The sequence below is a fragment of the Motacilla alba genome, chromosome 3 (genome assembly GCF_015832195.1).
Source record: "Motacilla alba alba isolate MOTALB_02 chromosome 3, Motacilla_alba_V1.0_pri, whole genome shotgun sequence".
In the NCBI taxonomy this organism is placed as follows: domain Eukaryota; kingdom Metazoa; phylum Chordata; class Aves; order Passeriformes; family Motacillidae; genus Motacilla; species Motacilla alba.
In genome coordinates this window covers 2,029,582-2,044,425 of record NC_052018.1, presented here as the reverse complement: position 1 = coordinate 2,044,425, position 14,844 = coordinate 2,029,582, and the positions used below count along the sequence as shown (strand labels likewise).

Sequence of the window (14,844 nt, the reverse complement as noted above, 5' to 3'; positions counted from 1 at the left end):
ACCCCAATTCTAACTGGGGTCCCCAATTCCCACTGGGGGTCCCCAATTCCCCCGGAGTGACCCCAATTCCCACGGGTGACCCCAATTCCCACTGGGGGTCCCCAGTTTCTCTGAAGTGACCCCAATTCCCCCAATTCCTGCGGGGGGTCCCCAGTTTCCTGGGGGTCCCCAACTCCCACTGGGGGTCCCCAGTTTCCTGGGGGTCCCCAACTCCCACGGGGGTCCCCAGTTCCCCGGGGGTCCCCCGCTGCCGTACCTGCAGGTCTGCATCAGCGCCTGCACGCTCTGGAAGAAGCCGACCTCGCGCTTGGACTTGAGGTACTCCAGCATCTTCTGTGGGGACACCGGGACAGCAGGGGACATTGGGGACAGCAGGGGACATTGGGGACACTGGGGACACTGGGGGACAGGTGGGGAGGCTCGGGACAGGTGGGGACAGGGGAGACAAGTGGGGACATGGGGGGACAGGTGGGGACATGGGGGGACAGGGGAGACAGATGAGACAGGTGAGGGGCAGGTGGGGACATTGGGGACATTGAGGACACAGGGGGGCAGATGGGGGACACGGGGGACACACGGGGGGACAGGTGGGGTGGCGCACCTGCTGCACGTCCGCGTTGCCCCCGTTGAGGATGGAGATGCCCAGCTTGAGGGTGGAGGAGACCATGGCCCCCCGCTCACCTGGGGACAGCAGGGGCCACCCGGGGCCACCGTGGGGTCACCAGAGGGTCACTCAGCGGTCACTCGGGGTCACTCGTGGTCACTCGGGGTCACTCACCCTTGCAGGCGCTGATCATCTGCAGCACCATCTCGGCCGCCCCCCGCGTGTGCAGCCGGGCCTGCTGCGACAGCAGCTTCTGCTTCTCCATCTCCTTCTCCTGGGGACACGGGGACATTGGGGTCACAGGGGGGTCACCAGGGACATTGGGGACACTGGGGGTTCACAGGGGTCAGGGGGTCACCGGGGACATTGGGGACATTGGGGTTCACAGGGGTCGGGGGGTCACCGGGGACATTGGGGTCACAGCAGCTTCTGCTTCTCCATCTCCTTCTCCTGGGGACACGGGGACATTGGGGTCACAGGGGGGTCACCAGGGACATTGGGGACATTGGGGGTCACAGGGGACATTGGGGGGTCAGGGGGTCACCGGGGACATTGGGGTCACAGCAGCTTCTGCTTCTCCATCTCCTTCTCCTGGGGACATGGGGACATTGGGGACATTGGGAGGGTCATAGGGGACATTGGGGACACTGGGGGGGTCACAGGGGTCACCGCAGGGGTCACCACAGGGGTCAGGGGGATCAGGGGTTTTGGGGTCCCCTCCCCACCTCAAACGAATCCTCGGCTTCTTCCTCCTCCTTCTCCTCTTCCTCCTTCTCCTCCTCTTCCCCCTCCTCTATGTGGCAGCTCTGGGGGAATGGGGGGGGAGTCCCCAAATTAGGACCCCCCCCTAAAAACAACCTGGGGCACCCCAAAATCACTGGGGACCACCAAAACCCCTCCCCCCAATCCCTGAACCCCCCCCCAGCTCCTGTGAACCCCCCAAAATCCCTGTGATACCCCAAAATCCTGGGGGGCCTCCAAATCCCCCTGAGACCCCCCAAACTTTGGGAACCCCAAACTCCCTCGTGACCCCTCAAACTTTGGGGACCCCCCCCAACCCCAGGGACCCTCCCCATCTCTGGTTCCCCCCAAAATCCCCCTGAGACCCCACCCCAATCCCAGCCCCTCCACCCCCAAATGGACCTCGGGGACCCCCAACCCCCGAGCCCTCAGCCCTTGGGGTCCCCCCGCTTTTGGGGTGCCCCGGTTTTGGGGTGCCCCACCTTGGCCATGATCCCGGCGTAGGCCATGTACAGGTGATCCTGCTCCAGGTGGCTGCAGGTGCGGGGAGGGGGACACGGGTTGGGGACGGGGGGGACACCCCGGACCCCCCAAAAGGGGACCCAGGTGGCCCCAGGTGAGCCCGGGGGGTGTGAGCTCCCCCCAGCCTGAGGGGCCACCCCGGGATTTGGGGTGCCCACGGTGGGATTTGGGGTCCCCCCGGGATTTGGGGTCCCTCCGGGGATTCGGGGTCCCCCCAAGGATTTGGGGTGCCCTCAGGGATTTGGGGTCCCCGCAGGAGTTTGGGGTTTCTGGATCCCAGCTCTGGTGTGATTTGGGGTCCCCCCGGGGATTCGGGGTCCCCCCGGGGGTTTGGGGTGCCCCGGGTTTTGGGGTGCCCCCGGGTTGGGGTCACCTCTGCTCGGTCAGGGCGGTGCGGCTGAAGTGCAGGATCAGCTGGTGCAGCGGGTCCGGCCGCGCCTCCGCCTCTTCCTCCTCCTCCTCCTCCTCCCGCCCCGACTTCTGCGCCCAGAAACCCCAAAATCCCCGTCAGGGGGGCCTCGGGGTGTCCCCAAACCCCAGCAGTGTCCCCAAACCCTGATAGGTGACCCCAAACCCCAACAGGTGTCCCCAAACCCCAGCAGTGTCCCCAGACCCCCGTCAGAGGGGCTTCGGGGTGTCCCCAAACCCCAACAGTGTCCCCAGACCCCCGTCAGAGGGGCCTCGGGGTGTCCCCAAACCTCAAAGGTGTCCCCAAACCCCAACAGGTGTCCCCAAACCCCAACAGTGTCCCCAGACCCCCGTCAGGGGGGCCTCGGGGTGTCCCCAGACCCCAACAGTGTCCCCAAACCCCAACAGGTGTCCCCAAACCCCAATAAGTGTCCCCAAACCCCGATAGGTGTCCCCAGACCCTGGGGGTTGTCCTCAAATCCCTCAGCGATGTCCCCAAGCTCCAGGATGTCCCCAAACCCCCAAAGGATATCCCCAAACCCTGGGTCAAGCGGGTCTTAGGGTGTCTCCAAACCCCCTGGGGATGTCCCCAAACCCCAAAGGATGTCCCCAAACCCCCTGGGGATGTCCCCAAGCCCCAGGGATGTCCCCAAACGTGTCCCCAGGCTGGCTCTCACCGAGAGGTCGTCGATCATGCGGTCCTCGAAGGGCGGCTGCTCCCGGGCCAGCCACGAGAGCCGGTAGGACTCGAGGAACATGTTACAGGCCCGGTGCCTGGGGACACGGCTGTCACCTGCGCCCGCCCGGGGGCCACCCGTCCCCCACGGCTCCCAGGTGCCACCCGGGGGGGGCCAGGTGTCACCCACGGGGTCTCAGGTATCACCCTGGGGGTCCCCGGTGTCACCCAGGGAGTGCCAGGTGTCACCCAGGGGGTCCCCGGTGTCACCCATGGGGTCTCAGGTATCACCCAGGGGGTCCCTGGTGTCACCCAGGGAGTGCCGGGTGTCACCCAGGGGGTGCCGGGTGTCACCCAAGGCTACCAGGTGTCACCTAGAGAGTCCCAGGTGTCACCCAGGGGGTGCCAGGTGTCACCCAGCGGGGCTGAAACACCTCCAAGGACATTCCCAGTTGCCCTGAGGGGTTCTCAGGGTGCCCATCCCCACTCCCAGTGCCCCCCAGTGCCCCCCAGTACCCCCCCAGTGCCCCCCAGTGCCCCCAGTGCCCTCCCAGTGCCTCCCAGTGCCCCATCAGTGCCGCCTCAATGTCCCCCAGTGCCCCCAGTACCCCCCCAGTGCCTCCCAGTGCCTCCCAGTGCCCCCCAGTGCCCCCAGTGCCCCCCGTGCCCCCGTGCCCACCTGGGCAGGTTGTACAGGGGGGTCATGCGGAAGCAGGCGACGACGGCGCGGCGGCGCTGCTTGGACAGCAGCTTGTGCCACACGGCCTTCTTGGACTTGTAGGGGTGCTCTGTCTGCAGGGGGGGACACCCGCGGTCACCTGGGGTCACCTGGGCACCCCCAAAACCCCCTGGGCACCCCCGAACCCCCTGGGACCCCTCAGGGCACCCGCAGAGCACCCAAAGGGCACAGAGCACCCCCAGCTTGTGCCACACGGCCACCTTGGGCTTGTGGGGGTGCTCCGTCTGCAGGGGGGGTCACCCGCAGTCACCTGGGGTCACCTGGGGTCCCCAAACCCCCCCTGAACCCCCCCAAAACCCCCAGCCCCGCACCTGCTCCAGGTGGTAGAGCACGGCCGACACCTCCTGCACCCTGCGCACGACCTGCTCGGGGCTGTCGGGGTCCTCGTCCCGCCCCGCCTGGCGCACCAGGGCCATCTGCCACCGCGCCGAGCCCGTGTTCTCCACCTGGGGACATTGGGGACATTGACTGGGGACAGCACCGGGGCCATCTGCCACCGCGCCGAGCCCGTGTTCTCCACCTGGGGACATTGGGGACATTGACTGGGGACAGCACCGGGGCCATCTGCCACCGCGCCGAGCCCGTGTTCTCCACCTGGGGACATTGGGGACATTGGGGACATCAGCACCGGGGCCATCTGCCACCGCGCCGAGCCCGTGTTCTCCACCTGGGGACATTGGGGACATTGGGGACATCAGCACCGGGGCCATCTGCCACCGCGCCGAGCCCGTGTTCTCCACCTGGGGACATTGGGGACATTGACTGGGGACAGCACCGGGGCCATCTGCCACCGCGCCGAGCCCGTGTTCTCCACCTGGGGACATTGGGGACATTGACTGGGGACAGCACTGGGGCCATCTGCCACCGCGCCGAGCCCGTGTTCTCCACCTGGGGACATTGGGGACATTGACTGGGGACAGCACCGGGGCCGTCTGCCACCGCGCCGAGCCCGTGTTCTCCACCTGGGGACATTGGGGACATTGGGGACATCAGCACCAGGGCCATCTGCCAGTGTGCTGAGCCCGTGTTCTGCACCGGGGGACAGCATTTGCGACATCAGCACTGGGGACACAGTGACACTGGCAATACAGTGACACAGGGGACACAGTGACACTAGGGACATGGTGACACTGGGGACACGGTGACACAGGGACCATGCCAGCTCACCTTGTCCTGCAGGTGCAGGTTGTTGTGCAGGAACTCCCGAACCTCCTCGTCCGTGTCCTTCTGCAGGGGGGGACACAGGGGACACCTCAGCAAGGGCCCCCAAACCCTTGGGGCTGTCCCCAAACCCTGGGTTTGTCCCCGAGCTGTCCCCAGCCACGCACCAGGGCGCAGTGGCCACCCTTGGCCAGCGCCGTGTCCCCAACCCAGGGCTTTGTCCCTAAACCCAGGGGACATCTGTGGGTGTCCCCAGGTGCGTGCCAGGTGTCCCCAGGTGTCCCCGGGCACGCACCAGGGCGCAGTGACCACCCTTGGCCAGCGCCGTGTCCCCAACCCAGGGCTTTGTCCCTAAACCCAGGGGACACTTGTGGGTCCCAGGGGTGTTTCTGGGGGGTCCCAGGTGCGTGCCAGGTGTCCCCAGGTGTCCCCAGGCACGCACCAGGGCGTAGCAGCCCTTGGCCAGCGCCGTGTCCCCAACCCAGGGCTTTGTCCCTAAACCCAGGGGACATCTGTGGGTGTCCCCAGGTGTCCCCGGGCACGCACCAGGGCGTAGCGGCCCTTGGCCAGCGCGATCAGCTCCTGGTCGGCGGGCGAGCACATGTTGAGGCCGATGGGCAGCATCTTCTTCAGCGTGGCCACGATGAGCGAGGTGTGCACCGAGTACCTGTCCCCGCGGCGCCGCTTCTTGGAGCGCTCCTGCTCCGAGCCACCCCCCTGCAGGGACACCATGGGGACAAGGACAGGGACACGGGGTCAGCAGGGACAGGGGACTCAGCTCCTGCTCCGAGCCACCCCCCTGCAGGGACACCGTGGGGACAGGGACAGGGACACGGGGTCAGCGGGGACCCCATAACCACGGTGTCAGCTCCTGCTCCGAGCCACCCCCCTGCAGGGACACCGTGGGGACAGGGACACGGGGTCAGCAGGGACCCCATAACCACGGTGTCAGCTCCTGCTCCGAGCCACCCCCCTGCAGGGACACCATGGGGACAGGGACACAGGGTCAGCAGTGACCCCATAACCAGGGGGACAGGAGTAACCCCATAAGGACATCAGGACATGGGGGTTCCCAGCCAAGGTCACCCCACAGAGGGGTCCTGGTGGGTCCCAGCTGTGGTGACCCCACAGAACAGGACCCTGCAGGAGTTTTGGGGGTCCCAGCCGTGGTGACCCCACAGAACAGGACCCTGCAGGAGTTTTGGGGGTCCCAGCCGTGGTGACCCCACAGAACAGGACCCTGCAGGAGTTTTGGGGGTCCCAGCCGTGGTGACCCCACAGAACAGGACCCTGCAGGAGTTTTGGGGGTCCCAGCCGTGGTGACCCCACCGAGGGGTCCTGGGGGTGACCCCTGTGCCCCCCCAGCCCCCTCCCCGCTAACCTGTCCATCTCCAGACTGGGAGCAGCACCCGCAGCCGAGGGGGAGAGAAGAGAGAGAGTTAGGGACACTGGGACACCGTTAGGGACACGGGGACAGCGCTGGGGACAGTGTTGGGGACACTGGGACACCGTTAGGGACACGGGGACAGCGCTGGGGACATGGGGACAGCGCTGGGGACAGTGTTGGGGACACTGGGACACTGTTAGGGACACGGGGACAGTGCTGGGGACAGTGTTGGGGACACTGGGACACCGTTAGGGACACGGGGACAGGGCTGGGGACACCATTAGGGACATGGGGACAGTGCTGGGGACAGCGTTGGGGACACTGGGACACCGTTAGGGACACGGGGACAGCACTGGGGACAGTGCTGGGGACACTGGGACACCGTTAGGGACACAGGGACAGCGTTGTTTTCCACCTGGGATGGGGATTTGGGGTGGGAACGGGGCTGGGGGGCAGCAGGGGGGGGAATGGGGGGGGCACCAGGGGGTTGGGTGGGGTGGGAACACCCAGGGTTGGGGTTTTGGGGCACACCAGGTGGGTATTGGGGAGAATTAGGGGTGCAAGATGAGTTTTGGGGTGAATTAGGGACCTGAGGCAGGATTCTGGGGTGAATCAGGGGTCTCAGGTGGGATTTGGGGTGAATCAGGTCTTGGGTGGGATTTTGGGGTGAATCAGGGGTCTCAGGTGGGATTTGGGGTGAATCAGGGGTCTCAGGTGGGATTCTGGGTGAATCAGGGCTCCAAGGTGGAATTTGGGGTGAGTCAGGGGTCTCAGGTGGGATTTTGGGGTGAATCAGGGGTCTCAGGTGGGGATTTGGGGTGAGTCAGGGGTCTCAGGCGGGTTTGGGGTGGTTCCAGGGCTCTGGGGGGGTCGGGTGGGATGCAGCCCGGGGGGGGTCGGGCGGGCAGGGGGTCCTGGCGGGGGTCGGGGCATTTTGGGGACCCCAGCCCACCTTGGCCATCTTGCTCTTGCTGTCGGCCGTCAGGAAGGACATGTTGTTGATCTCGTTCTGCACCACGAAGTTCTGCTCCTCACGCTTGAAGTTCTGGGGTGGGGGGGCACGGAGAGGGGGTCAGGGACCCCCAGAAGGCCACCTGGGACCCCCCCAAAGGTCCCCTGGGTGCCCCCTGGACCCCCACTCACGTGAGACTTGGACCAGTAGATGAAGACCTCGCCCACCATGCGGAACAGCTCCTCCGCGTCCTCGTTGGGCTCCGTCAGCCACTTGGCCCTGCGGGGACACGGGGATGTCACCGGGGGTCACCGGGATGTCACCGGGGGGCCACCACCCCTATGGCCACCATTAACGATTCCCCCGGTGTTTGGTCCCTGTGGCCACTGGGGTTGGGTTCCCAAGGCCACCACGGTTGGGGTCACCACAGTCGTGTCCCCAAGGCCACCATGGCTGTGTCCCCAAGGCCACCACAGCTGACTCCCCTGGCCGTGTCCCCAGCCCCACCATGGCTGGCTGACCCCAGCCATGTCCCCAGCCCCCTGGCACTGTCCCCAGCCCCGTGGCACTGTCCCCAGGCCCTGGCAGTGTCCCCAGCCCCGTGTGCCCCCTGTCCTCACCGGCTGTTGTCCATGTAGCGGATGAGCAGCAGGTAGAGCAGCACCTTGTGGCACTGTCCCCAGCCACGTGGCACTGTCCCCAGCCCCCCGGCATTGTCCCCAGCCCCCTGTGGCAGTGTCCCCAGCCCCTGGCAGTGTCCCCAGCCCCCTGTGGCCCTGTCCCCAGCCCGTCCTCACCGGCTGTTGTCCACGTAGCGGATGAGCAGCGGGTAGAGCAGCCCCCCATGGCAGTGTCCCCAGGCCCTGGCCATGTCCCCAGCCCCCTGACAGTGTCCCCAGCCCTGTGTGCTCCCTGTCCTCACCGGCTGTTGTCCACGTAGCGGATGAGCAGCGGGTAGAGCAGCCCCCCATGGCACTGTCCCCAGCCCCCTGGCCATGTCCCCAGCCCCCTGGCACTGTCCCCAGCCCCTGGCAGTGTCCCCAGCCCCTGTGACAGTGTCCCCAGCCCCCTGTGGCCCTGTCCCCAGCCCGTCCTCACCGGCTGTTGTCCACGTAGCGGATGAGCAGCGGGTAGAGCAGCCCCTCATGGCAGTGTCCCCAGGCCCTGGCCATGTCCCCAGCCCCTGTGGCAGTGTCCCCAGCCCCGTGTGCCCCCTGTCCTCACCGGCTGTTGTCCACGTAGCGGATGAGCAGCGGGTAGAGCGCGTAGAGGTCGCGGCAGAGCACGGAGAACTCGTCGCGGATCAGCAGCTCGGCGTCCTCGGCCTCGGCCTTGCCCTCGAGCCGCAGCTGCTCCTCCTCGGCCACCACCTTCCCCGCGCGCTTCCGCAGCCGCCCCAGCGTGGGGATGAAGTGCGAGCGCAGCAGCTCGGGCCGCGCCTTGCTCACGATGGGCTGGGCGAACACTGGGGCAGAAACGGCCACCGTGAGCCCCGGGGCCACCAGAACACCCCTGGGACCACCAGAACACCCCTGGGACCACCCTGGGATCACCAGAACACCCCTGGGACCACCAGAACACCCCTGGGACCACCCCGGGGCCACCAGAACACCCCTGGGATCACCAGAACACCCCTGGGACCACCAGAACATCCCTGGGACCACCAGAACACCCCTGGGACCACCCTGGGACCACCAAATCACAGCTGGGACCACCCCGGGGCAGCTCTGGCTGCGCCTTGCTCACGATGGGCTGCGTGTACACTGGGGCAAAAACGGCCACCGTGAGCCCTGGGACCACCAGAACAACCCCGGGGCCACCAGAACACCCCTGGGACCACCAGAACACCCCCGGGGCCACCAGAACACCCATGGGACCACCCTGGGACCACCAGAACACCCCTGGGACCACCAGAACCCCCTAGAATGACCTGCAGGACACACCCGGGGCCATCAGAACCACCCTGGGGCCACCAGAACCCCCTAGAATGACCCGCAGGACACACCCGGGGCCATCAGAACCACCCTGGGGCCACCAGAACCCCCTAGAATGCCCCGCAGGACGCAGCCAGCCCCTCTGGGCAGCCTCACCCGCCAGCCTCTTCATCCAGGAGGCCTCGTCGATGCCCAGGTTGTTGACCACGATGCGCAGGATGTGGCCCAGCAGCGCGTTCAGGTGGTGGCCGGTGACGTCGGTGGCCCAGGGGCCCTGGGGGGTGGCGTCGGGGCCGCGCTCCCACCAGCGGGGCAGGTAGTGGCACAGCATGGGCAGCGTCACCTCGATGACGTGTGGCATCTCCGTGTAGCGCGCCCCCGAGTCCGCCAGGCCGCCGATGTCACCCATGAGCCGCTCCAGGTCCGGCAGGTCCGGGCACAGCTCCTCGACCCGTGAGGGGAGACCCAGCACTGGGGACACGGGGACAGGGTTGGGGACACCCTGAGGGGACACAGCTCCTCGACCCGTGAGGGGAGACCCAGCACTGGGGACATGGGGACAGGGTTGGGGACACCCTGAGGGGACACAGCTCCTCGACCCGTGACGGGAGACCCAGCACTGGGGACACGGGGACAGGGTTGGGGACACCTCGAAGGGAGGGGGCACAGCTCCTCGACCTGTGAGGGGAGACCCAGCACTGGGGGGGACATGGGGACAGGGTTGGGGACACCCAGAGGTGACACAGCTCCTCGACCCGTGACGGGAGACCCAGCACTGGGGACACGGGGACAGGGTTGGGGATACTGGGACAGGACACAGCTCCTCGACCCGTGAGGGGAGACCCAGCACTGGGGGTGACATGGGGACAGGGTTGGGGACACCCAGAGGTGACACGTAGGGATGTGGGGAGGTGCAGGAGGCTGTGGGAGGACACAGGGGTGACACTGGGGTGACAGAGGTGACACGCAGGTGACACACAGGTGACACGGGGTGACAGAGGTGACACAGGTGACACTGGGGTGACAGAGGTGACACGCACGGGCGCGCTCGCGGGCGCTCTTGGTGCTGTAGACGGAGCTGGGGTTCAGGTGGTTCAGCTGCGGCTCCAGGAAGGCCACGGGCATGGCGGCGGCCAGGCGGGCCAGGCACTCGCCCAGGGCCGGCCGCTGCCTGCGGGGACACCAGGGGACATTGGGGACATCGGGGGACACCAGGGGACATCCAGGCATCACCCCATGGACACCCCATGGACACCCCATGGCACCCCATGGCACCCCATGGCTGTGGCCAGGCACTCGCCCAGGGCCGGCCGCTGCCTGCGGGGACACCAGGGGACATTGGGGACATCGGGGGACATCCAGGCGTCACCCCTTGACACCCCTAACCCAGGGACCCCCCAGACCCTGCCCCAAACCCCTCACACATTTTGGGGGGGGTCTCCCAAAATGGTTTTATGTGTGTGCCCATTCCAATCCCCGGCTCTTTCTGGGGTTTTTGGGGTCCCCACCAAGGTTTTGGGGTCCCTTCTGAGGTTTTGGGGTCCCTGCTGGAGGTTTTGGGGTCCCCCCAAGAGTTTAGGGTCCCTGTTGGGGGTTTTGGGGTTCCCCCGGGGTTTTTGGGGTCCCTCCCGAGGTTTTGGGGTCCCCCCCCGGGGATTTTGGGGTCCCCACCTGTCCACGAGGGGCCCGCGGGCGGTGCCCAGGCTGTAGATGCTGCACAGGATGCGGTAACAGGACACCTGCACGTCGTCCACTGCGGGGACAGCGGTGTCACCCCCCGCCCTGGCTGGCCCCAGCGTGTCCCCAGCGTGTCCCCATGTCCCCCCGCCGTGTCCCCACTGTGTCCCTATGACCCTGACCCTCCCAGACACGTCTCCTGTCCCCACCATGTCCCCACCGTGTCCTCCCCACCCACACCCCAACACGTCCCCAACACGTCCTTGTGTCCCCAAGCCCCCTGTCCCCACCATGTTGCCAGACCCCAACATGTCCCCCTGTCCCCCTCTCTGTCCCCTGTCCCTCCTGTCCTTCTGTCCCTGCTGTCCCCACTGTCTTGCTGTCCCCCTGTTGTCCTGCTGTCCCCCTGTCCCCACTTCTGTCCTCCTGTCCCCCTGTCCCCCCAGCTGTCCCCCTGTCCCCCTCGCTGTCCCGTCCCTCCTGTCCCCCTGTCCCCCCTGCTGTCCCCTGTCCCGCTGTCCCCCCAGCTGTCCCCCTGCCCTGCTGTCCCCCTGTCCCGCTGTCCCCCTCGCTGTCCCCCTGTCCCTCCTGTCCTTCTGTCCCTGCTGTCCCCACTGTCTTGCTGTCCCCCTGTTGTCCTGCTGTCCCCACTTCTGTCCCCCTGTCCCCCTGTTCCCCCAGCTGTCCCCCTGTCCCCCTGGCTGTCCCCTGTCCCCCGGTCACTCACGGATGACGTCGTCCCCGAACTGGTGCTGTGCCAGGTGCTCGAAGAGGGCGGTGAGCACGGGCAGCAGCGCCACCGAGGTGTAGGTGACATTCTGGGCCACGCCCTTGGTGGGGGCGCGGGTCGGGGTCCCCCGGCCCAGCCGCAGCTGCTCCCCCAACTTCTCCATGTCCTCGGCCGCCGACTCGAAGAACGAGCGCAGCCCGGCCTTGACGATCTCGGGGCCCGACTTCATCACCGTCCTGGGGACACGGGGACACCGGGGACATTGGGGACACTGGGGACATCGGGGACATCCAGGACATCGGGGATATCGGGGACACTCAGGACATTGGGGACATCGGGGGTATCAGGGACACAGGGACATGGACACAGCCCGGCCTTGACGATCTCGGGGCCCGACTTCATCACCGTCCTGGGGACACGGGGACATCGGGGACATCGGGGACAGCAGGGACATTGGGGACAGCAGGGACATCCAGGACATTGGGGACACTGGGGACAGCAGGGACATTGGGGACATTGGGAACAGCAGGGACATCCAGGGCATTGGGGACACAGGGACACAGCCCGGCCTTGACGATCTCGGGGCCCGACTTCATCACCGTCCTGGGGACACGGGGACCTTGGGGACACTGGGACATTGGGGACACAGTGACAGACACACACACACGGATGGACACACGGCCACGTGGCCGCGGTGTCACCGCTGTCCCCACCTGGCGTCCAGGGACCGTGCCAGGATGAGCAGACAGTTCACCACGGCCGGGGCGTCTGTCCCTGGGGGGGGACAGGGACATCAGCTGGGCCCAGTGTCCCCCCCGTCCACCCCAGTGTCCCCAGTGACCCCCCAGTGTGTCCCAGTGTCCCCCCAGTCCACCCCAGTGTCCCCAGTGTCCCCCCACTGTCCCCAATGTCCCCAGTGTCCCCCCCAGTGTCCCCCAGTGTCCCCCCAGTGTCCCCCCAGTGTCCCCAATGTCCCCAGTGTCAACCAGTGTCCCCCCAGTGTCCCCCCAGTGTCCCCAGTGTCCCCCCAGTGTCCCCCCAGTGTCCCCCCATGTCCCCCTAGTGTCCCCAATGTCCCCCCCCAGTGTCCCCAGTGTCCCCAGTTACCGAACAGGGACACGCGGTGCCGGACGAGCGCGGCCAGTTTGCAGAACAGGCTGGGGGGGGACACAAGGGGGTCAGGGGGGGTCCCCAAAACCCCAAACCCCACAGGGAGGGACACAAAGGGGTCAGGGGGGGTCCCCAAAACCCCAAACCTGGGGATCCCACACCAGGAGTTTGGGGGTGATGGGGTGGGGTTTGGGGCTTGGGGGGATTTTGGGGTGGGATTTTGGGGTGGGATTTTGGGCGGGTTTTGGGGCTGGGATTTGGGGCTCGGGGGATTTTGGGGAGGTTTTGGGGTTGGGATTTTGGGGTGGGATTTTGGGGTGGGATTTGGGACTTGGGGTATTTTGGGGTGGGATTTTGGGGAGGTTTTGGGGTTGGGATTTGGGGCTCAGGGGGATTTTGGGGTGGGATTTTGGGAGGGTTTTGGGGCTGGGATTTGGGGCTCGGGGGGGATTTTGGGGTTGGGATTTTTGGGTGGGATTTTGGGGTGGGATTTTGGGAGGGTTTTGGGGCTGGGATTTGGGGCTCGGGAGGATTTTGGGGTGGGATTTTGGGGTGGGATTTTGGGAGGGTTTTGGGGTTGGGATTTGGGGCTCGGGGGGGTTTGGGGGTGGGATTTGGGGGTGGGATTTTGGGGTCCCACCTGGTGATCATCTCCTTCTCCTTGTTGGAGGCGTGGCCGCCGCTGCCCAGCACCTGGGCCGGCGTGGACAGGAAGTAGAGGCAGTGGTTGTGGAAGTACTGGTTGATCAGGGGCAGCAGGATCTGGGGGGCACAGGGGGGTCAGAGGCACCCCACAACCCCCAGGGAACCCCAAAAAACACACGGGAGGCCGGGTACCCCACAGAGACCCCAGATACCCCACAGAGACCCCAAATACCCCTTAGAGACCCCAGATACCCCACAGAAACCCCAAATACCCCTTAGAGACCCCAGATACCCCACAGAAACCCCAAATACCCCATAGAGACCCCAAATAACCCGTAGAGACCCCAAATACCCCTTAGAGACCCCAGATACCCCACAGAAACCCCAAATACCCCTTAGAGACCCCAGATACCCCACAGAAACCCCAAATACCCCATAGAGACCCCAAATAACCCGTAGAGACCCCAAATACCCCTTAAGAGACCCCAAATACCCCACAGAAACCCCAAAGAATCCATAAAGACTCCAAATACCCCACAGAAACCTCAAATACCCCACAAAAAACCCCAAAGAACCCATAAACACCTCCCAAAACTTCTAAGAATCCCAAATATCCCTTAGGGACCCCAAATACCCCACAAAAACCCCAAATACCTCACAGAGACACCAAATACCCCTTAGAGACCCCAAAGAACCCAGAAAGACCCCAAATACCCCACAGAGACACGAAATACCCCACAAATACCCCACAGAAATCCCAAATACCCCACAGAGACCCCAAAACCACCCTGTCCTGTGTCCTCCCAGTTTCTGGGGTCCCCCCGTTTTTGGGGTGTCCCCTCCCCGATTTTGAGGTGTCCCTTCCCCGTTTTTGGGGTGTCCCCTCCCCGTTTTTGGGGTGTCCCCTCCCCGTTTTTCGGGTGTCCCCTCCCTGATTTTGAGGTGTCCCCTCCCTGATTTTGGGGTGTCCCCTCCCCGTTTTTGGGGTGTCCCCTCCCCATTTTTGGGGTGTCCCCTCCCCGTTTTTGGGGTGTCCCGTCCCCGATTTTGGGGTCCCCCCGACCTTGGCGAAGAACTTGATCTCCTGCTCGTGGGGGGATTTCTCCACCCGCCCGCTGCTGACCACGGCCTCTGGGGGGAAAACGGGGTTCAGGGGGGGTCCCGGGGGGTCCCATGGGATTGGAGGCGCCCCCCAGGATTTGGGGGTGCCCCCCCAGGATTTGGGGTCTCACCAAAATGAGCTCCTGGTGACGTCCAGCCAAGGGCTGGGGGAACTCCCAAGGGATTTGTGGGACTCACAGAGGATTTGGGGGACTCACAGGGGTTTGGGGGGGGTCTGAAGGCATCCCCCGGGATTTGGGGGTGTCCCCTGGGATTTGGGGTGCCCCCTGGGATTTGGGGGTGCCCCCCCAGGATTTGGGGTCTCACCAAAATGAGCTCCTGGGTGATGTCCAGCCAAGGGCTGGGGGAACTCCCAGAGGATCTGGGGCACTCCCAGGGGGTCAGGGAAAATTCCTGGGGTTTGGGGGGGATCTGAAGGTGCCCCCCGGGGTTTCGG

General features: G+C 65.7%; 1 protein-coding gene across 1 annotated transcript in view; it reads right to left on the bottom strand.

Moving 5' to 3' along the window:
* Positions 1–14,844, bottom strand: part of LOC119698545 (ryanodine receptor 1-like) — a 50,328-nt gene that overhangs the window by 11,911 nt on the left and 23,573 nt on the right. Inside the window, 14 exon segments of the mRNA XM_038130521.1 lie at positions 257–333; positions 602–681; positions 779–878; positions 1,330–1,410; positions 1,828–1,879; positions 2,241–2,347; positions 2,953–3,049; positions 3,631–3,743; positions 4,002–4,136; positions 4,858–4,917; positions 5,398–5,568; positions 6,233–6,247; positions 7,191–7,283; positions 7,382–7,469. Coding sequence (XP_037986449.1) covers positions 257–333; positions 602–681; positions 779–878; positions 1,330–1,410; positions 1,828–1,879; positions 2,241–2,347; positions 2,953–3,049; positions 3,631–3,743; positions 4,002–4,136; positions 4,858–4,917; positions 5,398–5,568; positions 6,233–6,247; positions 7,191–7,283; positions 7,382–7,469 — 1,269 coding nt within the window.